Source organism: Oryctolagus cuniculus, chromosome 12 (assembly GCF_964237555.1).
Source record: "Oryctolagus cuniculus chromosome 12, mOryCun1.1, whole genome shotgun sequence".
Lineage (NCBI taxonomy): Eukaryota > Metazoa > Chordata > Mammalia > Lagomorpha > Leporidae > Oryctolagus > Oryctolagus cuniculus.
In genome coordinates this window covers 81,627,161-81,653,231 of record NC_091443.1, presented here as the reverse complement: position 1 = coordinate 81,653,231, position 26,071 = coordinate 81,627,161, and the positions used below count along the sequence as shown (strand labels likewise).

At 43.4% G+C, this 26,071-nt stretch overlaps 1 protein-coding gene across 1 annotated transcript in view; it reads left to right on the top strand.

The window, feature by feature from the left end:
• The first annotated feature begins 446 nt into the window (after positions 1-446).
• ADAM10 (ADAM metallopeptidase domain 10) overlaps positions 447-26,071 on the top strand; it is a 155,326-nt gene continuing 129,701 nt past the window's right edge. The window contains exon 1 of the mRNA XM_051821954.2: positions 447-785. Within this exon, the coding sequence (XP_051677914.1) occupies positions 731-785 (55 nt within the window). The 5' untranslated portion in view covers positions 447-730. The remainder of the gene's footprint in view (positions 786-26,071) is intronic.

The window sequence follows — 26,071 nt, the reverse complement described above, 5'->3', positions numbered from 1 at the left end:
TGGTGGCAGTCGCCGCTACGATTCCGGCTGGTTGGGACTTTTGTTTACTCGCTAGCTATGGTGCACCAGGAGAACCAGATAAAGAAGAACCAAAAGCTCCGTTCTTTGTGAAGTTACCAAGTGGAAAGCGCTCCTCTTCCCTCTTCCGCGCTCCGGGTCGAGCCCAGTGGACTGTCCTCAACCGCGGCGAGACCGAGGGCAGCGCTACCGCCGCTCCAGGAGCGCTCCCGTCCGGGGGCGGGACCAGAGGAAACCCCGCCTCCCAAGCCCAATCCCAGCTCTCCGCCGGCGGACAGGAAGCGGCGGCGGTCCTAGCAGCCCGGGAACCGGCCCCCGCGCGCATGCGCACGTCTCTGGGACGCCTGGGGGAGGGGGAGGGGCGGGAGGTAGGGGCGCGGCCCCGCGTGCCGGTTGGGTGCCCGCGCATCACGTGGCGAGGAAGGAGGCGGAGCCCCGGGGCCCCGGGGAGGGGGCAGAGAAGAGGGAAGGAGCAAGGGAAGGAAAGCGGGGAAGGGAGGAAGGAAACGAACGAGGGGGAGGGAGGTCCCTGTTTTGGAGGAGCTGGGCGCGTTGCCGGCCCCTGAAGTGGAGCGAGAGGGTGGTGCTTCGCCGTTTCTCCTGCCGGGGGAGGTCCCGGCTTCCCGTGGAGGCTCCGGACCAAGCCCCTTCAGCTTCTCCCTCCGGATCGATGTGCTGCTATTAACCCGTGAGGAGGCGGCGGCAGCGGAAGATGGTGTTGCTGAGAGTGTTAATTCTGCTCCTCTCCTGGGCGGCGGGGCTGGGAGGTGAGGCACGACCCGGAGCGCCGGGGGCGCCGAGACCACAGCGGCCGCGCGGCGGAGCGACGGCCCGGCCGAGCGGAGCCCAGTCGCGCCGTGCCTGCCGCGGGCGCCTCAGTCAGCCCGGCCGGCCGGCGGCGCCACTCGGGCGCGCTGCGCTGCCCGCTCCCTATTGTCCCCCCGCGCCCCGACCGCGTTCCCTTCCGTGGCGGGCCGTGGAGACTCGGAGCCTCCCGCGAGGCCTTCCCCGCCCCCCCACCGCTCCGGCCGCGCGGGAGGCGGGAGTCGCCTCCGGGAAAAGCAAAGTGGGGAGATCCGGAGGCCAGGCGAGCTCTCAGCGCCCAGGCCGGGAGCTGCATCCTTCCAGCCCCGCCGGGCGGGCACGGGCAGCGGCTGCGGGCTGGCGATCTTCGCCGCCGCCGCCGTCCACCGCGCACCCTCCCGCATCCTCCCCCAGCCGCTGCCCGGTGGCGGATTCCGGAGTCCTCTCCGCCGCCGAGAACCGCCGCGCAGACTCGTGGGAAGTTGCGATGTTTGCAGCCGGGCTCGTGTATTGTTCTTTGCGGGGTGAGGCGATCCGGACCGACTCGGTTCTGCGGAGGGGCCGCCCGCCGAGGGGCAGCGGGCATCTCCCGCTGGTGTGCGAAGGTGGTTTCGCACCGAGCGCCCGCGCGTTTGCAGAGGACTCGCAGGAGGGTGTGCGTTCGTGGGGAGTGAAAACATTCTGTCGCCCTGGGGAAAGGCTTTGATAGGTAGCGGGGTGAGCGGTTTCGGCTTGTTCTGTGATCTGAAGGCGGGATTGGGTCGCTTAGAGTCGAAGGAGGGTCCCTGGGCGAGCCAGCTTGAGAGTTTTCTTAAACTCTCAGATGGGATAGACAAACAGCCGTCGTCAGTGGACTGTCAGAACGGTGCCCCCCGCCTTACAAATTACAGTTAAATTGGCTAAAAGCGTGTAATTTATTGCTGACTCGGGTTTGGAAACAGCAGTTTTTATTTCCACCGTGTCCTGGGATCTGCTGTTTTTTGTTCATGTGTAAAGTGGCTTATTCTAGGTGAGTGTTTTTGACTTACCCGGAAGTATACTTAAAGACATCAAAGTATGCTTAAAAGCATTGAATTAAAATTTTTTTCAGGGATGCTTTGGATCGTCGGCTGTAGCCTCGTTTGATAATTGAGAAAGTATATGAGTGTTCCATGTAGTGTATTGTTTCTGCTCTTTTCTTCGTCGCGTTGACTTAGGACTGCAGGGCCAAGCATACTTCTGTCCTGAGTCTCACTTAGTCTGTGTGTATGCTGTGTAGGCAGACTTCTGTTGCACTTTATAGCATTCGGTTGTTCCATAGACATTTTAGATGAAGAGCTGCGGTGGATGTCTAGCTCTAAAAAGGATCATGTACTGGGGGCTTTCTCTGTAAGTTCCTTTTCTTGTAACATTTCTGTTTGTTCTAAGTGTGGCTTCCAGTAAATCACTTTTCTGCCCATTTTCACTTTTTGTGATTATAGATGAGTGTTGCCACTCTTCTCTGTGAAGTAATAAAAAGTAAGACAAATACATCAAGCTGCTGAAGGGTCATAGTATATACATCTTTGCCTTTTTAAAAAATTTAAAGTAGTAAAAACCTGATGTTTGAAGTAAACTAAATGCATAATCTTTGTGGGTAAAGATCCTGATACAGAAATTTACTAATTCCAGAACTCTGCAGTCATTTATTGCATTAAACTGGCTGATTTTTTGGCGTTTCTGTTAAGCATAACTTTCTTAAAAAGTTCTTGGAATTTTTTGTTTTACAATTAACATCAAGATTGTAGCATGAAGATATTATACTGTAATAGATACCATTTTCATCTGCTAATCTGAGCTATTTATAGTTAAGTTTGTAAGATGTTTATATGATGATGATTTGTAGACCAGAGTACATTTAAATTAAATATATATTTGTTTTAGCAAATGTGAGAAATGAATATATTTGTATACATTAATAGTTGTAGAAATACAGATTTAACTTTAAAAATGTCATTTTCAGATACTTAATGAAACCTTTTAGTTTCCATTTTTCTAATTTGTTAATCGTTGTGTATAAGTATTTTCCTATTTTACATACACAGGGATGGGTGGCGGGGAGGGAGAATGAAAGACTTCAGAATCATAAAACTTAAGCTTTCCTAATGCTGTCCATTTCTGGCACATGTCTCACCTGGTTGAATTATATATAAAAATGCCTTTCTTTATTTTTTCATAGCCATATTGGAAAATTATTGGAACTTTTCTGATTAGATACAGCCCTAGGAATTTTTATGCATGTGAGAATATATTTTTAAAGATTTATTTTATTTAATTAAAGACAGAGTTAGAGACAGAGAGAGAGAATCTCTATCCACTGGTTCACTCCCCAAATGGCTGCAATGGCCGGGGCTGGACAGGGCTGAAGCCAGGATCCAAGGAGCTTCATCCGGATCTCCCATGTGTGGGTGCAGGGGCTCAAACACTTGGGCCATCTTCCTGCTTTCCCAGGCACATGAGCAGGGAACTGGGTAGAAAGGGGAGCAGCCAAGACTCGAATCCTTGAGCACTGTTACTTTAAGGCCTCTTTCAGACCATCCCCTACAGTAACAGTATCTGCCATGTGTATGTGTGGGTTCTCCGTTATGAGCTCAGCGGAATGGACATGGAAGGCACTTCTCTGTTTTCTGGTGTGCTTTTAATAGCCTGTTTGAGACCTTCAAGGGTGTATATTATCTGATCAGGGGCTTAAGGAGCATTATTACGATGTTTGTTATGTGACTGATACTGTTAGGAATTCCACTTTTCTTCCTTCCTTCCTTTCTTTTTTAAAGACTTATTTATTTGAAAGGCAGAGTTAGAGCATTATTTTCCGTCTGCTGGTTCGTTCCCCAAATGGCTGCAATGGCCAGGTCAAAGCCAGGAGCCTGAACTCCATCCTGGTTTCCCATGTAAGTGGCAGGGACCCAAGAACTTGTGCTAATTCCCTTGCTTTCCCAGGTGGATTATCAGGGAGCTGGATTGGAAATGGAGCAGCCAGACTTGAAGTGGCCCTCAGATGGGATGCCAGTGCTGCAGGCCCCAGCTTTACCCACAGTGCCACAGTGCCACATCCCCCATTTCTCAACATTTATGAGAGAAGGGTGATGTTTTACAGTTGAAGAAATTGAAGCTTGCAGAGATAATTTTTTCTACCATTATCCACTGTGAAACTGTGAATTAGACTTTCAAACCCAAATCATTTTGATCTCAAAGCCTGTTTCTTTTTCTTTTTTCAACAAAGACCTATGTGTTTGTTTATTTGAAAGGCAGAGTGACAGAGAGGGAGAAAAGAGGAGGGAGTTCCTGTCCTCTGGTTCATGCTACAAATGGCTGTAACAGCCAAGGCTGGGCCAGGCCACAGTCAGGAGCCAGGGACTCCATGCAGGTCTCCACTGTGGGTGGCAAGGACACTAGGACTTGAGTAATTATCTGCTGCCTCCTGGGATGTGCATTAGCAAGAAGCTGGGTCAGAAACAGAGGCGGGACTCTCCTAGCCGCATCCAGTAGTGACATCCTAACATCCTGTGCCACAATGACAACTCTTTTTGTTACTTCATTGCATTACTTTGTAATGGTTAGAAAATGTAATGGTTAGAAAACTTTTGCTAACAATGGGATCCGCTCTGGGATCTGCTCTTTTTGTTCATGCGTAAAGTAGCTTATTCTAGGTGAGTGCTTTTGACTTACCCAAATGTATACTTAAAGACGTCAGAGTATGCTTAAAAGCATTGAATTAACATTTTTTTCAGGAATGCTTTGGATCGGCGGCTGTAGCCTCGTTTGATAATTGAGAAAGTATATGCGTTTACTAGAATGACTGAATCTAAAGTACTGTCCTTTGGAGTACCAAAAATGTAGTTTGTGTGTGTGGAGAGGATTGAGAGCAGGGCAAGGGCAGTCATTGGCCATGGCTACTAACCCAAAATTTCGGTGAGAGATCTATGTGACCACTAACTGGGAAGATAAATTGTAAATAGGAACAGCTGTGAATAGAGAAATGTGGAACTTCAAATCAGCCCTAAGCCTGAAAGAATAGGTGCAGATACTCTGAATTGTATGAATTGATCTGCATTTGGTCTGCTTTTCAATGGGCAACTCCATGTAACAAGCCTAGGTAAAGAACCCCAGAGTTCCTTTTTTTTTTAAATTAAAAAACATTTTTTTTAGGAACAATTGATTTATTTCATGATTGTTAATGATTCTTCCTAGCAACTCTAAAAAGTCTGCTTGTTCTGACTATATCCAGCAGTGGTAATTCTAGCCCATCTAGCTGTCAATTTTCATCCTAGGAAAAAGGAAGCAGTGTCAAGGATAAGTGGAAAAACTGTAATAATCCTACCAGTTGGATTCCTGCAAGGGCAGCAGTGTGGTGCTTTGCCTTGGTGCTGTAGGGTCAGTCCTCACCCAGCTAGGTTGTAGGAGACAACAGTGCTGGGAAGTTTTGGGGAATGTAGGCTCTCCTTGATCTAGGTGTACTCAATTCTGAAGCTGCCGCAGTTCCAGCTGAATAGTGTGAGATATGCAGCCTCATCATTGCTGTTCAGTCACCAGGGTTATTGTGTGCTTATGATTGGTGTTGTGTGAGAAGAAAAGTAAAGTAACATTTAGTATGTCAAGGTAGACAAAGCATGGATACAAAAATATAGTTTCAGTTATGTGTTGTACTTGCAGCTGAAATTAAGGTTTGTGAAACTGGAGGGCCATTCCCCAGTTGGGAAGCTTTTTTAAGTAAGAGAATGGTTTATAGTTTAGTAAGGTGCTTGCAGATTTACTAGCCTGGAATGGATACTACATGGCAGGAATGAAGGAGAAATGCTAACTGGGTCTTGATAACCAGGACTGTCGTTATTTATGTAATAGGTCATGATTATTATGATGTAGAATATTATAAAATGTTGACTGGAACCCGTGTTAAGTTGGGCTGTGATACAATAAGGGATACACGAGCTGCTTGATGAATTGAGTGATTGAATCTTGGATTTGAGTAGTTGTAGAATTAAGCGTAGAAATTATATGGAAGAAAACTGGAAAGGCTTGACAAATGTTCAGTGTGAATGAAACTAGCAAAATTTACTGAGGGCGCACAGTTGTATCTAGGTCTCAGGTCATTACATTGGAGAGTGTAATTTTATAAAACTTTGAAGAGCTGATTCTTTGATGTTGAAAATGTGTAAGAGTTTGAGTCTTGATAGAAGATTATAGGTTGGGATAGGTGTCAGAGTCTGGGATTTAGTTTTAGTTGCATACTGGTTCTTGGGGACTAGTTAAAACTTTGTATGGATTTTCAGTAATCTGTGATTAAATATTGGAAGGTGCTGTTCTAGATGGTGAGTGGAGGAAGTTTAGTGAATTTGGAATGAGGGGAAAAATTAGATTTAAAAGTATACTAACAAGGTTTGTTTTTTCTACCCCCCCCCCCCTATGATTTATTTACTTTATTTGAAAGGCAGAGTTAAAGAGAGGAAGAGGCATAGAGAGAGAGAGAGGTCTTCCATCCGCTGGTTCATTACCCAAATGGCCAAAATGACCAGAGCTGGGCTGATCCTAAGCCAGAAGCCTGGAGCTTCTGCTGGGTCTCCCACGCAGGTGCAGGGGCCCAACCATTTGGGCTGCCTTCTACTGCTTTCCCAGGCCATAGCAGAGAGCTGGATGGGAAGTGGAGCAGCCAGAACCCGAACCGGTGCCCATATGGGTTGCTGCCATTGCAGGTGGTGGCTTTACCCGTTATGCCACAGTGCCGGCAAAACACCTCGCCCCCTTTTTTCTAAAATAACTTTACGGCTGGCACTGTGGCATAGCGGGTAAAGCCGCCACCTGCAGTGCTGGCATCCCATATGGGCACCGGTTCTAGTCCTGGCTGCTCCACTTCCGATCCAGCTCTCTGCTGTGGCCTAGGAAAGCAGTAGAAGATGGCCCAAATGCTTGGGCCCTTGCACCCATGTGGGAGACCTAGAATAAACTCCTGGCTTCGGATCGGCCCAGCTCTGGCTGTTGCGGCCAATTGGGGAGTGAACCATCGGATGGAAGACCTCTCTCTCTCTCTTTCTGCCTCTCCTCTCTCTCTGTAACTCTGACTTTCAAATACATAAGTAAATCTTTAAAAACAAATAAAGTAACTTTCCTTAAGTTGGTATTGGGTTCTTTGGTTCACCAATTTGCTTGATACTATTGATTATATGATTATGTGTAGTTTTCACATTTTTTTTGCACCGAATAAACTTCTTTTACTTCATTTCCACAAACTTTTTGAAGTACCCTCATATGCGAATTGTGAACTTTCTATTTCAGAGACAAACTCCGGAAAACAATGGGATTTTTGTACTTTAGCTAAATGTGTGTGTGATGTGTGAAGCAAAAACCTTTTTTTCCTTTATCTTTGCTTGATATTCATGGTGGCAAGATGCAAAAACATGGACAAACATTTGAATCTTTGAACCTTGGATTTAGCTTTTAAAAGAATACAGCTAGGATTGTATATTTATGAATTGATGGGTCATTAATTTGCTTTGTTTTCATTTCCTAAGAATTAAATGGAATACTTTGTAAAAGTGCTGAAGAGACTTTACAGTGCTAAACAAGTAGCATTAAATTATGTTGTTTCTAGGCCTATACATTTGGAGTCTTAGTTACAAAATACAAATTAATAAAATTTATTTATAAAAAATAATTTAAGATGCCTGCAGTGGTTTTATTCTTGCCGGGTTGGAGCTGAGGCTAGGAACTCAATTCAGGTCTCTCATGTAAGTGGCAAAAATGTAGCCTCTGGAGCCATCACCATTGATCTTCAAGGGTCTACACTAGCAGGAAGCTGGAGCCAGGAGCTGGGGCTGTTCTCCAAATGCAGGTTCTCTCGTATGGAACACGGGCATTTAAACTGATACACCCAGTATCCATCCCAATAAAATTTTTAGCAGTTGAAATGTTAGAGCATCATTGTACACATTAGGAAAGCAAAATTTAAGAAAATTCTTAATTCCTTCTCCAACAGAATTTTATCACTTTTTAATATTAATAATTTAGTCTTTTAAAATGGTTGTTATGAACTTACATCATAGTAATTATACAGGATCCTTTCAAAAATTACAATGTGTATACTTTCAAAAATTACTGTGTAGTTAAAATGTATGCAAAGCAGATTCTGAGGTATTTGTAAGTAGTAAAGTTTAAATCTTATATTCTTGCTTATATTTTTTTCTATCATTTAGATACTCTTTTTTTATTTCAAGCTGCTTTATGATTAAGTAACTGACCAGTATTTTTAGTTTTATTTTTTTAAGATTTATTTATTTGAAAGGCAGAGTTACAGAGAAGTAAAGGTAGAGGCAGAGAGAGATCTTCATCTGCTGTTTCACTCCCTAAATGGCTGCAGCAGCCAGAGCTGAGCTGATCTGGAGCCAGGAACTTCTTCCAGGTCTCCCACACGGGTGCAGAGGCCCAAGCACTTGGGCCATCTTCTACTGCTTTCCCAGCCCATAGCAGAGAGCTGGATCAGAAGTGGAGTAGCCAAGTCTTGAACTAGCGTCCATATGGGATGCCTGCACTGCAGGCAGCGACTTTACTCCCTACCCCACAGCGCCGGCCCCGACCAGTATTTTGTAAAAAAAAATTATCTTTTTTTGTTTGAAAGGCAGAGTTAGGGAGAGAGAAAAATCTTCCATCTGTGAGTTCACTCCCTAAATGGCTGCAATGGCTGGAGATGGGCCAGGCTGAAGCCAGGAGTCTGGATCTCTCTGCAGTTCTCCCAAGGGGATAGTAGGGGCCCAGATATTTGGGCCATCTGCTGCTGCTTTTCCAGGCACATTAGCCTTGAGCTATATTGGAAGTGGAGCTGCAGAGACTTGAACTGGTGCTGGTATGGGTGCTGGTGTCGGGGGTAGTGGATTATCCTTCCGCTCCAGGGTGCCAGCCCTAATCTGTATCTTTACTAAGATGGGAGTTGTGGGAAGGAAGTAACTTTATTTTTAGTCTGGATGTTTCAGGACTCAGTACTGTGTCTAGTTCACATTAGGATTTATAATAAGTACATGTTTTTAAGACCACATAATTGTTAAATAAATTGCTTGGTCAGTGGACTGACTTTTTGGATACATGTTATTTAGCTATTTACATTCAACCCAGGTTGTATTCTAGTGAAGCAGCCTTGGTAGTACTGGCTGTCAGCTGTATTATGGAAATAGCCTCATTTAGGAAACGGAGTGTCATAATGGTTTTTGTTAAAGTTGGAATATTTCTGGTAAATTAGAAAGTGACCCCCCGGTTAGTACAGAAGATTATCAGAACTCCAAATGTGTTTCAAGTATTAGGTGTTTTGATCTAACATAGTGGAGAGGACACTTTTGTTGTCAGCTTTGGAGATGCGTTGTCATTCATGCTTTTAGGAAGTAAAAACTTGATTTTGATAGAAACATTTTAAATTTTCTTGATAACACAGAAAATTCAATTTTACCCACATAATAGCAAGAATCTTTTAGTGATTTTGGGATCTCTGGGAACAGTAGACTGTTTTGTTGGGAGGAGCCTTTTTTCTTTGGGTGCAGAGCAAAGCCCTACATGGTTCTCAACCAGGAGACAGAGGCAGATGTTTTAGGGTGTGATAAGGAAGAATGATGCAGTACGAGAATGGACTTTGGCTAAAACTAAGGGTGTAGGATAGATGTATAGCAACATTGGGGTGGTGGCTGGAGTCCCCCCCCCCCTTTTTTTTTTGGTGTGTGAATGTGAGAGTGCTGTAAGTAGATTGAAAATCAAATTTTGGGCTGGTGCTGTGGTGTAGTAGGTTAAGCTTTTATCTGTGGTGCTGGCATCCCTTTTGGACACTGCTCCATTTGCAATCCAGCTCTCTGCTATGGCCTGGGAAAGCAGTGGAAGATGGCCCAAGTGCTTAAGCCCCTGCACCCACGTGTGAGACCTAGAAGAAGCTCCCAGCTTCTGGCTTTGGAATGGTGCTGGGTAGTGAACCAGCGGATCAAAGACCTCTCTCTGTCTCTCCCTCTCCCTGTCTTTAACTCTGCCTCTCAAATAAATATATAAATCTTGGGGGAAAAAATAAAATCAAATTTCTTATGTGGGTTATTGCCTGTACTTTTTTTTTTTTTTAAAGATTTATTTATTTTTTTGAAAGAGTTACACAGAGAGAGGATAGTCAGAGAGAGAGAGAGAGAGGTCTTTCATCCTATGTATGGTTCACTCCCTAATTGGCTGTAGCCGTGTTGATCCGAAGCCAGGGGCCAGGAGCTCCCACCTGGGTGCTGGGGCCCAAGCACTTGGGCCATCTTCTACTGCTTTCCCAGGCCATAGCAGAGAGCTGGATCAGAACTGGAGCAGCCGGGTCTCGAAGGAGCACCCATTTGGGATGCTGGTGCTTCAGGCCAGGGCGTTAACCCCTGCACTACAGCCTGTACTTACTTGAAATTGGATAAAAGAGTTTCAGTACTGCATAGAAACCTAAATTGAATACACATTTCCATTTTTGGATTTTAAAATTTTATGTGGTAGAAGTTTAATAAATTCAGTATATTTTAATACATTAAATATCTTATACTCTTTGTGACTTAGTTTACAGTTTGTAAAAGAGCTACATGTACTTTTGAGCTAAATAGCTTAGAAACTAGCTTATTTCAAAAACTAGGTGTGTCAAAATGTTTTTAATTGTAGACACACCCTCTTATCTTGAAATTCCATTTGTTACTGTATAGTGTAGATATTTATTTCTAGAAGATGATTTGACAGGATTCTAGTGAAGGAACTGGGTTAAATTTGAAGTTATGTTGTAGAAGTAGCTTATCCAAGAGTACCTTAGGCGGGTGCCGCGGCTCACTAGGCTAATCCTCCGCCTGCGGTGCCGGCACCCCGGGTTCTAGTCCTGGTCGGGGCGCCGGATTCTGTCCTGGTTGCTCCTCTTCCAGTCCGGCTCTCTGCTGTGGCCCGGGAGGGCAGTGCAGGATGGCCCAAGTGCTTGGGTCCCTGCACCTGCATGGGTCCCTGCACCTGCATGGGAGACCAGGAGGAAGTACCCGGCTCCTAGCTTCCAATCGATGCAGTGCCCCGGCCGCAACCTGCTGGCCATAGCAGCCACTTAGGGGGTGAACCAACGGCAAAGGAAGACCTTTCTCTCTGTCTCTCTCTCTCACTGTCTAACTTTACCTGTCCAAAAAAAAAAAAAAGTACATTAAAGGTTCTTAGGTAGATTGCTGAAAAATGGAACCTAAGAGTTCCTGGAAGCCTACGTGTTCTCATACTGGAGAACACTGCTGTATGGTGTTCAGAGCTTCACGATCAGTCTTGATTGTGGGGTATGGAACCTTCAAGATCAGTGTATGCGGGATAATAAGGAGCACTGGTCAACATAGTTTGATGCCTAAGATATAGTTGATGACTCAAGTAGGAAGGAAATATACTTTTATGTTGGGGGAAAACTAATTTTGAAATCATACAAGTGAAAAGTCTGTTGAAAACAACTTGATTACAAGTAATCTTTTTGAGGAATGGAACTGAGCCAGCCTTAGCTAATTCTTACACATCCTCTCATTTATTGTAATTGAGTTTTTCTGTAAATAGGAAGTCTTGTAATGTCAAAATATTTTTGTAGATTTTCTTCTCCCATTTTTAAGGTTGTAGAAGCAACTTTTTTGGGTATAGACAGGAAAAACTATTATTGTATGATACTGCTATCTCACACAGAGGATGATATTAACCTGCCATCAATAAGACACGTTCTGACTGTTGTTTTCCTCGTAATGTTAATTAAATTTTCATCCTGTTTTTTCCCCTTATTCTTGTATTTAATTTAGGTGGAGAAATAAGATTGTTAAGTTTCAGATTCAAGGGTTGGGAAGAAAGCTTTTGCTTCTATTAAAAGGATTTCTGGTATGTAAGAAGCTATCTAACCATGGAATAGGGAAAGTAGTCATATGGCTAGGATTTATAAAGTACTTATATATTGAACACTGTTTTTGAAGCATTTTTTTTTCTATTAAGTATTAACACATTCTTCACAACATCTCTGTACATCTTGTTATTCTAATTTTATAAATGAGGGAGTAGGATCAGGGAGGATAACTTATCCAAGATCAGAAAAGTCAGATAGTTACTAATTGGGGAGAAGCAAGGGTTTGAGTATAGTCAGCTTGGCTCTAGAATTCCTGCTCTTCAACACTACTGTATCTCTAAGAAACATACTGTATGTTTTAAGGCCGGCGCCGCGGCTCACTAGGCTAATCCTCCGCCTAGCGGCGCCGGCACACCGGGTTCTAGTCCCCGTCGGGGCGCCGGATTCTGTCCCGGTTGCCCCTCTTCCAGGCCAGCTCTCTGCTGTGGCCAGGGAGTGCAGAGGAGGATGGCCCAGGTGCTTGGGCCCTGCACCCCATGGGAGACCAGGAAAAGCACCTGGCTCCTGGCTCCTGCCATCGGATCAGCGCGGTGCGCCGGCCGCAGCGCGCCGGCCGCGGCGGCCATTGGAGGGTGAACCAACGGCAAAGGAAGACCTTTCTCTCTGTCTCTCTCCCTCACTGTCCACTCTGCCTGTCAAAAAAAAAAAAAAAAAAAAAAAAAAAAAAAAATTAAAAAAAAAAAAGAAACATACTGTATGTTTTAAAAAATTATTGTGTAGTGGAATTGTCATTCTTAGATCTTGCCTTTGCACATGAGTTGGCACATTTTGCTATCATAGTGTAATTTAGGCTCTTTCTACAGTATTTGAGCTATTTGCCTTTTATTTCCTGCTTCTAGAAAATTTTTAAAAATTTTAATTAGTTTTTGACAGATTCAATATGGTTTGTAGATACAATTCTAAGAACATAATGATATTCCCATTGTCCCTCTCCCTCTCTCCTTCCTTTCTCCTTTTCTCCCTCCCATCCACCTTTATTCTCCATTTCTTTTTTTAGTTTTTGAGATAACATTTTAAATTTATATTACAGTAAAAAGGCTTACTACTTCACCAAATAAGAAATTTAACAAATATAAAACAAAAATACACTAGTTTAGTGGGAATATAGACAATAACTAAAAACAGTAATTGAGGGGCTGGCGCTGTGGCTCATTTTGCTAATCCTCCTCCTGCAGCGCCAGCATCCCATATGGGAACAGAGTTCTAGTCCCGGTTGCTCCTCTTACAGTCCAGCCCTCTGCTGTGGCCCCAGAGGGCAGTGGAGGATGGCCCAAGTGCTTGGGCCCCTGCACCCGCATGGGAAACCAGGAGGAACCACCTGGCTCCTGGCTTCCGATCGGCGCAGCGCCGGCTGAGCGGCCATTTGGGGGGTGAACCAAAGGAAGGAAGACCTTTCTCTCTGTCTCTCTCTCTCACTGTCTGTAACTCTACCTGTCAAATAAAAACAAACAAACAATAATTGAATGGAAAAATGACCATTTCACCCATATACAGTAAATTTTAAAGTAATCATGGATACTAAAACTATAGTAGTATAGGCTCCGGTGCTATGGCACAGTGAGTTAAAGCACCAGCTTGCAGTGCCACCATCCCATATGGTTGCTGGTTCGAGTCCAGGCTGCTCTGCCTGTGATTCAGCTCTCTGCTGTGGCCTGGGAAAGCAGAAGATGGCCCAAGTCCTTGGGCCCTTATAACCATGTGGGAGACCCAGAAGTAAAGCTCAGCTCTGGCCGTTACGGCCATCTGGGGAGTGAGCCAGTGGATGGAAGACCCCTCTCTCTCTCGCTCTCTCTGTAACTCTTGTCTTTCAAATAAAAAAAAAAAAAAAAAAAAGAAAAGAAATCTTAAAAAAAAAAAACCAACTATAGTTGTATAACATTCTTAACCACTGGTTTGACAAAGGTATAAAACCAAGTTTCACAAAACTATGTTTGTGGCAATACTGATACACAGAAGCATTTCTTTTTCTTTTTTTTTTTTTTAACTTTAGCTCCCACATATTAGGGAGAACGTGCAGTATTTGTCTTTCTGTGTCCAGCTGGTTTCACCCAACATGATGTCCTCCAGTTGTGTCCATTTTGCTGCAAAGAACCATTTGCCCTTTAGTCAAGTTCTTTACAGAGGTTTTTTTTTTATTTTTTTTAAATGTGAGAAAATGTTTACACTTGGGAAGAAGAGCACATTTCAGACCATTATGTACAATACTGTTTAAGTTTTGTCATAGGTAAATTTTCACCTACATTAATTTTAAAAGCTTGAGCACCAAATCTCTGGGGAGGTGAAGGTAGATTATGTTTTGCCACATTACTATACTTCTGTAATTAGGAAAAGTAATGTTTTAAAAGGCAGATTACGTTTAGTAAATACCTGTGACCTGGTGACTTTGAGAAAAATTTCAGGAAATAAGAAACATTGTTCTCTAATCATAAAGAGAGAGCGCCCTCCTGACCTTCAGTGGGAAGGAGGCCAAGTTATGTTTTTTCATACTTCTCATAACTTGTTGGTCATTTTCCTACCACTCTTGCATGTGGGTGATTCTTAGTATTGCTTAGTTTTTTCCACTGTTTTTTAAATTTATTTTTAAAATTATCTTTCTCCATCTCATAGATCCAATCAGTTTTTCTGCCAGTTTTACATATAGCATTTACTTGATGTACAGTGTTTATCTTTTCTAGCTTTTTAATCTTGAAAATTTATATATTTTCTGAAAGATTAGACAAATGCATAATACAACTAGCACTGTAGGCCTTTCACCTAAATCTATTAATGGTTACCTTTTTATTTTTCTCTTTAGTAACATATTTTCATCTTTTAAAAAGATTTATTTATATATTTGAAAGGTAGAGTTACAGAGAGAGAGAAATATCTTCCACTTGCTTTTCACTCCCCAAATGGCTACAGTGGCTGGGGCTGGGCCAGTCTGAAGCCAGGATCCTGGAACACCATCCCGGAATCCAGCACAGGTGGCAGGGTTCCAAGCATTTGGACCATCTTCTCTTGCCTTCCCATATGCAGTAGCAGGGAGCTGGATCAGAAGCAGAGAAGTCAGGGCCCGAGCTAGCACTCTAGTATAGGATATTGGCGTCACAAGTGGCAGCTTAGCCTGCTCTGTTGTAACACTAACCCCTAAATTCATTTGTTTCAAAGCCATCTGAAGGTAAGTTGAACCCCTAAATATTTCAGTATGCATCCATCTTCCAAGAGTAAGGACATTGGCCTATATAACCAAGAAGAGTTTCTTTTTTTGAAGTGTGGGATGTTCAAATCTCCAGTGGTCTTGTAATTATTAGGCATCTTGTGAATTTATTGTTGCTTTGTGAGAGCTGTATTTCTAACAAGTAAATTAAAAATGAGAAAATCAAATACTGTTGGTATGCTTTCTTTTCTGAGTAGGTAAATTAAAGTAAAAAGAGAAAGAAAAGGATATTGACAGAATAACTGCTGCAGCACCTAGCTGTTTTGTGTAGGCAGGAACAATGGAATGAAAACATAGCCTTGAGGCTATCACATCGTGGGGCCTCTTCTGATAAAGATGTTAATACGAATGAGCCCAGCTCACTAGGCTAATCCTCCGCCTTGCGGCGCCGGCACACCGGGTTCTAGTCCCGGTCGGGGCGCCGGATTCTGTCCCGGTTGCCCCCCTTCCAGGCCAGCTCTCTGCTATGGCCCGGGAACTGCAGTGGAGGATGGCCCAAGTGCTTGGGCCCTGCACCCCATGGGAGACCAGGAGAAGTACCTGGCTCCTGCCATCGGATCAGCGCAGTGTGCCGGCCTCAGCACGCTGACTGCAGCAGCCATTGGAGGGTAAAACCAATGGCAAAAGGAAGACCTTTCTCTCTGTCTCTCTCTCTCACTGTCCACTCTGCCTGTCAAAAAATAAAAACAAAAAAACAAACACACACACACACACAAACAAAAAAAAAGAATGAGCCCAGCTCTAGAATATGTTAGGTAGGGGGAAAAATCAGTGATGGTCAAATGGAACATTACTTGACACAGATAAACAGCAATTGTATAGAAATTTTCCTTAATGGAAGCTCTCCTTTTCCACTGATGTCTGATTATAAATATTTTATTGTATTCAAGGTTAAAAGTGTTTTAATTTCATCATTGTCAGGTAACACCTGTTCTCTATTGTTGAGGTCTTTATGTTAGAACTTCTTCAGTAAGTATTCTGTTCTTTATCAGGATAAAAGGAATTGAGATTGGCATCTTTTTTTTTTATTTTAAGATTTATTTGTTTATTTGAAAGGCAGAGTTACAGAGGCAGAGGCTGAGAGAGAGAGAGAGAGAGAGAGAAAATCTTCCATCTGCTGGTTCACTCTCCAAATGGCCACAGTGGCTGGAGTTGGTCCAATCCAAAGCCAGGAGCAGGGAGCTTCTTCTGAATCTCCCATGTGGGTATAAGGGCCCAAGGACTTGGGCCATCTTCTGCTGCTTTCCCAGGCCATAGCAGAGAGCTAAATCAGAAGAGAAGCAGCTAGGACTCAAAATGATGTCCATATGGGATGCCGGCACTGCTGCCGGTGGCTTTTACCTGCTATACCACAATGCTGGTCCCAAGATTGGCATCTTTTGAGTCCTTCCTGTTACTGTCTCTGTTCATTTTCTTAAGAAAGAATTTTAGTTATTTATTTCATTTTATTTGAAAGAATGGGAGAGAGAGAGAGAGAGAGACATTCTCTAAATGCCCAGAACAGCCAGTGCCGGGCCAGTGTGGAAGCCAAGAGCCTAGAACTTAATCCAAGTCTTCCACATGGGTGCCAGGGACCCGAGTACTTGAGCCATCACCTGCTGCCTCCTGCGGTGCACATGAACAAGAAGCTGGATCAAAGTGGAAAAGCCAGGACTTGAACCAGGCACTTGCATTGCAGGCATCTCAAGTGGTGATTCAAGTGCTCCCAGTTGTCTGGCCCACTGTTGTTCATTTTGCTTTTCGTAGATAATATGAATATATCAGACAGTGATAAACACCTTCAGAGCTATGTTCAGGGCCGGCAGTATAACACTACTTTGTTTTTGTTCTTACTGTTAGACTAGTAGGCTGTTTCCTTTCATACAAATCTGTTTCGATGTATATAAAGGATTTTAAGTTAAATGAAGAACACTGTTTATTATGGGATACAAATCACATGTTAATTTAAATTGCAGCAAGCCCTTGGAAGTAATTTCTGTGCTTATACTTTGGTAGTTGCTTGTACCCTGGTTATCCCATCTTTGTATCACCTAGCCCAGATGTTCCCCTGGTCTCCTAAAGGCATGCTGGATACCTCTAGTTAAGTGTCTATGGGCATTCCAGACTTAGGATGCCCCAAATCAAACCTCTGCTTCCCCTCCTGTGTAACTGGGTCACCTGTAGTCCTTCCCTTTTCAGGCCACAAAAGTTTCGTTCTTCCTTTGCTCAGACCAGAAACCTTGAGTCATCCTTAATTCCTTTCTTAAATTCATGCCCTGTGCAAGAAATCCTACACAGCAGCAAATCCTGTCAGCTCCTCCATCAAAGAATATGTAGTATATGACGACTTATCACCAGCTCTACTGCTATCAGCAAACATCCATCTCTCTTAGTTTGCTGTCAGATCTGTTAACTGTTCTTCTTGCTTCTTGTCTCTTTCTAGTTTCTTTTCAACACAGTTGTCAGTATGATTCTATTCAAAAGTTATTTCCTTGGTTAAAATTAATCATTGGCAAATAGAATACTTCAGAATGGTTAAACTGATGACGTTTATGTTGTGAATTGTACCTTAATGAAAAACAAAAAATGATGGGGTGTACATTTGGCACAATTGTTGGGACGTGGCTTGGGATACCTGCATCCTGGGTCCACGTGCTTGGGTTCAAGTCACAGCTCTTCTCCCAGTTCCAGCTTCCTGCTGGTGCACACCCTGGGAGGCAGAAGATGATGGCACCCATATGGGATACCTAGAGAGAGTTCTTGAATCTTGATTTCAGCCTGGCCTACCCCCAGCTATTGCAGGCATTTGGGTAATGAATTAGTGGATAGGAAATTCTCTCTGTGTCTCTCTTCCTTAAAAAAAAAATACAGCAAAAAAAAAAAAAAAAAAAAGTTAAGTGGCTTGCATTGTGTAAAAGTAAAAGTCCTATAATGGTTTATAAGACTGCACACAATGCCTATCCCTATTCATTAATTCTTTTTTTAAAAATTTTATTTACTTTATATTTTTAAAATAATTATTTATTTGTTTGAAAGGTAGAGTTACACACACACAGAGAAGGAGAGACAGAGAAAGAGATCTTCCATCCACTGGCTCATTCCTCAAGTGGCTGCAATAGCTAGGGCTGAGCCAGGCTAAAGCCAGGAGCTAGGAGCTTCTTCCAGGTCTCCCATATAGGTGCAGGGGCCCATGCACTTGGGCCATCCTCTGCTGCTTTCCCAAGCATATTAGCAGGGAGCTGGATTAGAAGTAGAGCAGTTGAGACCCGAACTGGTGCCAGTATGGGATGTCAGTGTTGCAAGGCAAGGCTTTAACCCACTGAGCCCCGGCACTGGCCCCATTATTAATTCTGATAGCCATCATTTTTTGGAAGCAGTTTTAAATCAGCAATTAGTTTTCATCCACGTTGACTGTAGGGTTTTGAAGTTGGTGATGGGTACATAGTTAACAAAGTATAGAGCTTGTTTGGCGACTCTTCAACCTCATTTATTTTTCTGGAGAGTCTCATGTGGATGTGGTATGAGACATTCCTTCTTCCTTTGGCCCAGACAGTTTTGTTGAGCAGGTATCACCATGCATATCTGGAGTCTCCTTCTGCTTTGTGGCAAATTTCCCATCGCATTGAGTACCTGAGGGGTACACTTCCTGAAGCTGCTCCATGGATTCACTTATGAGTGTTGATGGTGGCCAAAACTTCTTTGTGGCAGAATGACCCTTTTTCTCTCCACCCTTCTTTATGGGAGCTATCCTGCAGGGCCCAAGTCAGAAAAGAAGAGCCTTAGCCATCATTTAATGAATTCTTAGGTAGTGTGTAATATGCAGTATTATAAACACTTTATTTCTTAACTTATTTAATCCATTTTATAACACTGTTAGGCATGGATATTGCCATTTCACCTACTTTATTAATGGGAATACCAAGGCACAGGGAAGTAGGTAATTTACCCAAGGTCATTCAAGTAATATATGGCAAAGCTGGGATTCTAATCCATGAAATTTAGTACTAAAAAATAAAGATAATGCTTGCGGCCGGCGCTGCGGCTCAATAGGCTAATCCTCCGCCTTGCGGCACCAGCACACCGGATTCTAGTCCTGGTCGGGCCACCGGATTCTGTCCCGGTTGCCCCTCTTCCAGGCCAGCTCTCTCTGCTATGGCCCGGGAGTGCAGAGGAGGATGGCCCAAGTGCTTGGGCCCTGTACCCCATGGGAGACCAGGAGAAGCACCTGGCTCCTGCCATCGGATCAGCGCGGTGTGCCGGCCGCAGCGGCCATTGGAGGGTGAACCAACGGTAAAGGAAGACCTTTTTCTCTGTCTCTCTCTCTCACTGTCCACTCTGCCTGTCAAAAAAAAAAAAAAAAAAAAAAAGAATGCTTGCAAAACTATTGGAACATAAAGTAAGATGTGTTGGCCATATACTTCCCATGGTTGTTGAAAGATTTAGATACAATGGTAATATGTTAGAAGTTTGTTCACTAAATCATAAAAAATGCTGATGAAAACCACATGACTAATTGCTGAAACATGTCTGAAACATGTTCATGGCATCAATAGAATTTCTTTATGTGGTCAATAGATTTGAAATAATTTTTATTTTTTTAAATCAGAGAGAGAGAGAGAGAGGAGAAAAGAGAACATTAGCGTGAGAGTGCACTCCCTTCTGCTGGTTGACTTCCCGGATGTCCACAGTGACTGGAGCTGCTCTTGGTGGAAACTGGGAGCCAAGAACTCAGTCCAAGTCTCCCACGTGGGTGACAATTGAGCCAGTCACTTGAACCATTATCACCTGCTACTTCCCAGGGTTTGTATTAGGAGGAAGCTGGGATCAGGAAATGGAGCGGGGACTCAAATCCAGGCACTCTGATGTGGGATGCAGGCATCCCTCCTGGCAACTTACCTGCTAGGCCAAATGACTGCCCTGATTTGTAAGTTAAAACATAATTGCATTTTATAAATGCTAGGCCTGTTAGAAATTCTGATACTTATTTAAATGAGTGTAATAGAATTGCACATTTTCAGATGATTGGTTTATGGCTCTCTTCTCAACAAATTAGAGTGGAAATTTCCTGGGCCGGCGCTGTGGTGTAGTGAGTAAAGCCACCGCCTACAGTGCCGGCATCCCATATGCCGGTTCAAGACCCGGTTTCTCCAGCTTTCTGCTATTGCCTGGGAAAGCAGTGGAAGAAGGCCCAAGGCCTTGGTCCCCCCTGTACCTGCGTGGGAGGCCTAGAGGAAGCTCCTGGCTCCTGGCTTCAGACTAGCTCAGCTCCTGCCATTGCGGCCAATTGAGGGGTGAACCATTGGGTGGAAGACCTCTCTGTCACTGCCTTTCCTTCTCTGTGTAACTCTAACTTTCAAACAAATAAATCAATCTAAAAAAAAAAAAAGAGTGGAAATTTCCATGGAACATTGAATGGATTCATTATTTGTATTAATATTTATTTGAAGCACCTGTTTTTGTGTTTGACTCTGTTCTAGGTGCTATATCAGTGAACAAACCAAAGCTCTTTTTTTAAATTTTTAAAAATTTTTTGCCAGACATAGTGAAGGAGAGAGACAGAGAGAGAGTTATAGACAGTGAGAGAGAGAGAGAGAGAAAGGTCTTCCTTCCATTGGTTCACTCCCCTAATGACCGCTATAGTCGGTGCTGCGCCGATCCGAAGCCAGGAGCTGGGTACTTCCTCCCGGTCTCCCATGCTGGTGCAGGGACCTAAGCACTTGGGCCATCCTCCACTACCCTCCCGGGCCACAGCAGAGAGCTGGACTGGAAGAGGAGCAACCGGGGCTAGTACCCGGTGCCCCAATTGGGACTGGAACCCAAGGTGCCGGTGCCGCAGGTGGAGGATTAGCCAAGAGAGCCACGGTGCTGGCCCAAACCAAAGTTCTTGTTCTGTTCTCACAGATCTTATATTCGAGGTTGGTGGAATATAGTTAGAAATTACATGTAGAAAAACAAAGAATATTAGAATGTGAATGACTGAGCCATGTGCTTTTAAATAGGGTGACCAGGGAAAGCTTTTGAAGGCATTGAATAGATATCCAAATGAAGGGTGACCATCAGCCCTGCTTTGGGGGAAGATGCTCCAGGCAGAGACAATAAAGATACTAATAGGGATGTATCACAGAGTAAGGCAAAAGTGTTAGAAGATGAAATAAGAGAGATGGGAGTGGGGGGGGGGTCCCTTTAAAATCCCTTTAAAGGTCAAGTTCAGCTGTGTAATCTGTGGTTAGGATTTTGAGTTGGGAAACCTTGGGATGGTTTTGAGCAGAACAGTGACATGTGACTTTCTTTGAACAGCCTTACTCTGGCTGCTGTGTAAAGAATAGACTGAAAGAGTGCAGGGGTGGAAGCAAAAGGAGGCCAGTCATTTATCTTGACTTTTGACTGTTTAGAACCTTTTGAACTTTGCTGTGTTTGACACATTTTCAGCCTTATGAGTTCCATCTCTCTGATTGCAATTTCCGGCCTTTTGTTTACAATTAGGACACCGTCGTGTGAACTAGTCTTAATGAACTAGGCACCTCTAATCAGAAGCATCACTGGAGACTTGGATTCTGAATTGAGCATAATTTTTGCTTACTGAAGGCAAGGAACCCAGAACTCAATCCTGGTTTCTCATTGGGTGGCAGGGACCTAAGTAGTTGAGCCATCATCTGCTCTATCCCTGGGTGTTCACTAGCAGAAAGCTGTAGTTGGAAGCCAACAAACCAGGTGTTCTGATTTGAGATGTGGGTGTCTCAAGCAGTATCTTAGCTATTGTGTCAAATGACCCTCTTAAGAGAGCTTATATCCTTATTTTTTTTTTTTTGCTTTTTATTTTTAAAAATTTTTAATTTTATTTATTTTACAATTTTTAATTAGTTTTTAAACATTCAGTATGGTATGTTGATACCATAATGCTATTCCCTAATACAATAATGATATTCCCTCCCACGCCCCACTTTTCTTCCCTTCATCCTCTTTTCTTCGTCCTTGGACAGCATATACATTTATGAACCTGGACTGGCAGAGTCTAGCAAGTAACAAGGAGCAGCACTAGAGTAGGTGATAAGGAATTGGAGTAGATAATTAGCTTGAAACTGGAGAATCATGAAGATCTCTAACAAGGTGAGATCAGGAATGAGTGGGTCTGAAGCCAAAGTCTGTTCCGATCAAGATGGGTGAACATTTAACATGTTTCCATTGAAATTTGATGGCAGAGCTTTGTTGCATCTCTAGTCTGGGCTCTTGACTGGTTGTTGAAGTATAGGGACAAACCTCAGTTGAGTAGGTCCAGACTCTGCATGTGGGAACAGGCAATTTTGTGGTGTCTGGCTGAGGTAAGTAGGGCAAAGGTTGGAAATTGGCCTGGGTTCCTGTAGAGTAAATTATGCCAATTTCAGTTACTAGCTGGGGAAATCAAGGGTATACATATATATGTTTTGGTCTACAAAAAGTATATTTTTCTTTAGTATTTGTTTCATGTTTTCCCTCATCTTAAAGGTAGATGTCAAGTTAATTTTTGAAAGCTCTGCACTGTGTATGATGTATTTTGTTTTTTTTTTTTTCTTTTCATATTTTATAGTTGTGTCAGAAACAGGAATGGCGATTTACCTTGTTTATGATGAATGTAGTAGAATTGTAGATTATCATGAAATCACTGAAACCAAAACACCTCCTTGGCACAGTCTTCTATTTGCTGTGTGACCTTAGGCTTGTTATTATGTCCCTTAGACCTCAGTTTTCTGTAAAATCAACTAATCATTTTTACATTATAGACCTATAGTGTGGTTTAAATGAAAAAAAGTATATTAGTATGGAGCCTGGCAGAGCAAGTACTCACTAAGTTCCAATTGTTATTGTATCTAATTTATAATTATTGTTTAATTAAATATTTAATTAGAATATTTTTGGAATGTAACAAGCTATCAGATATCAAATATATCTGATATATTAGAATACTTTTTTTTTCTTTTTTTTACAGGCAGAGTGGACAGTGAGAGAGAGAGACAGAGAGAAATGTCTTCCTTTTGCCATTGGTTCACCCTCCAATGGCCGCCGCAGCTGGTCCGAAGGCAGGAGCCAGGTGTTTATCCTGGTCTCCCATGTGGGTGCAGGGCCCAAGCACTTGGGCCATCCTCCACTGCACTCCCAGCCCATAGCAGAGAGCTGGCCTGGAAGAGGGGCAACCGGGACAGAATTCGGCGCCCCGGCTGGGACTAGAACCCGGTGTGCCGGCGCCGCTAGGCGAGGATTAGCCTATTGAGCCGAGGCGCCGGCCTAAAATACTTTTAAAAACAAAATAGTTGTATATAATTTTGGATATTTAGTTTTTCCATTTAAAGATGTGCAATATGAAATTACAAAAAATATTTTAAAGTGTCTTTTAGCTAGATTTGCATGTGAATTTTAAAATACTAGATTTCTAAAATGGCAGTGGGAAGAAACAGCCTTAGCATAATATTATGACTGTAGTATATGATGAAAAACTAAAGATATTCTTATTAAAGTCAGGCACAAAGTAAAAATGACCTTACTCATTAATATTCAGCATGGTTTGGTAGTTCTATTTAGTATAATAAGTTTAAAAAAAAGATTAGGGGCTGGCACTGTGGTACAACGGATTAAAGCCACAGCCTGTAGCACTGGCATCCCATATGGACACCGGTTCAAGTCCTGGCTGCTCTGCTTCTGATCCAGCTCTCTACTATGGCCTGGGAAAGCAGTAGAAGATGGCCCAAGTCCTTGGGCCCCTGCACCCACATGGGAGACCTTTGGAAGAAGCTCCTGGTGCCTGGCTTAAGATCAGCTCAGCTCTGGCCACTGCAGTCATCTGTGGAGTGAACCAGCGGATAGAAGACCAATTTCTCTCTCTGTAACTCTTTCAAATAAATAAAATAAATCTTTAAAAATAAGATTATAGGGGCCAGCGCCGTGGCTCACTTGGCTAATCCTCTACCTGTGGTGCCGGCATCCCACATGGGCGCTGGGTTCTAGTCCTGGTTGCTCCTCTTCCAGTCCAGCTCTCTGCTATGGCTCGGGAGGGCAATGGAAGATGACCCAAGTGCTTGGGTTCCTGCACCCGCATGGGAGACTGGGAGGAACCACCTGGCTCCTGGCTTCAGGCCAACGTAGCAATGGCTGTGGCGGCCATTTTGGGGGTGAACCAAAGGAAGGAAGACCTTTCTGTCTCTCTCTCTCACTGTCTATAACTACCTGTCTAAATAAAAAAATAAAAAGAGGAACCAAATAGAAATTTAAAAAATGATTATAGATGAATAAAATATTTAAAAATGGACAGTAGAACCAATAAGATGCCAGGAAACAAAATACAGACAATTTAACTGTTTTGCCTGAAGAATTAAGGGGTTCTTGTGTTCCCTACAAAGGTTATTTTAGTTAGGGTTCTCAAAGAGAGAAACACATCTATAAGAGTGTGTGCGTGTGTATAGTGGTACTTCAGAAAGTTGATGGAAAAATGGAATTAAAAGGAAAATTAATTTTCTGCATATCATTTTGAAATTTATGAATGGTTTCTTCCCTATTACATATTGCCATGGACTTTCTGAAGAACCCTTCTATGAGAGAATTTATTTAGAGAATTGGCTCATGTGATTTTTAAAAAAGATTTATTATTTATGAAAGAGTTACACAGAGACTGAAGAATAGGCAGAGAGAGAGAGAGAGAGAGAGGTCCTCCATCTGCTGGTTCACTCCCTACTTGGCCACAACGACCGGAGCTGTGCTGTTCTGACGCCAGACACCAGGAGATTCTTTCGGGTCTCCCACATGGGTGCTCGGGCCCAAGGACTTGGGCCATCTTCCACTGCTTTCCCCGGTCATAGCAGAGAGCTGGATTGGAAGTGGAACAGCTGGGACTCGAACTGGTGCCTAAATGGGATGTCGGCACTGCAAGTGGTGGCTTTACCTGCTATGCCACAGCGCCAGCCCTGGTTCATGTGATTTTGAAGGCTGCAAGCCCCACAATAAGCAAATACAGGCTGGAGAAACAGAGATGCTATCATCTGACTCATTCCTGTTTTTAAAAAAATTGATTTATATTGGAGGCAAAGAGAGAGAGAGAGAGAAGTCTTGCATTCACTGGTTTACTACCCAAATGGCCGTCATGGCCAGAGCTGGGCTGATCCAAAGCCAGGAGTCAGGAGCCTCTTCCAGGTTTCCCACATGGGTGCTGGGGCCCAAGCACCTAGGTCCATAACAGAAAGTTGGATCAGAAGAGGAGCAGCCAAGACCTGAACTGGTACCCATAAGGGATGTTGGCACTGCAGGCCGCAGCTCCACCTGCTACGCCACAGTGCTGCCCCCCCGCCTTGCTTTTTTAAAAGATTTATTTGTTTGTTTTATTTATTTCTGAGGCAGAGAGAGGGAGGGAGAGAGAGAGAAAGAGACGGAGGCTGTGGCTCATTCTAAGTCCAAAAACCTTAGATCCAGAAAGGTTGATGGTGGATGTGAATCTGAGACCAAAGAACAAAGATCCCAGGAGGCCACTGGAGTGTGTCTCACAGTCCACATGCCAGAGAGTCTGGTGTTCTTATGTCCAAGGACAGGAGAAGAGTATCTCAGCTCCAGGAGAGAGATTTTGCCTTTTCTTGCATTTTTATTCCATCCAGGCCCCAGCTGATTGAATGCTGCCCTCCTACTTTGCTAGAATCAGTGTGAATCTTCCCCATTAAGTTTGATGACTCACATGTTAGACACCTCTGGAAACATACTCACAGACACACTCAGAGATAATGTTTTACCAGCTCTGTAGGTATTCCTTAATCCAGTCAACTCAGCACCCAAGATAAACCATGTAGAGGTCTGTAGAACTCAGGTTAATAGACCTGGTATAGAAAAACAGGTGGGTTATAACTAGTCAGCACTAATAAAACTATGTGCTCAAGTGTCTTTCCAGAAATTTGATAAGTGTAGATCATGGATATCATATTATTTTGTCCCTAAATACTTTAGAATGTATCTTAAAAAAATCAGGACCTTCTGCTGTGTTGTATGGAAAGAAAGTAGTAAGAATATTCTAGTGTTGTATGGAAGGAAAGTAATAAGAATCCCTTAATGTCTAACAGTGGTTTCCATTTGTCCAGGATTGCTTCCAAATTTTGCTTTTTTTTCCCTTCTCAATAATTCTGTTTCTGTTTTGTTTCTTCCATGGGTATTGTTTTAATTTGTGTGTAGCATGTTATGTT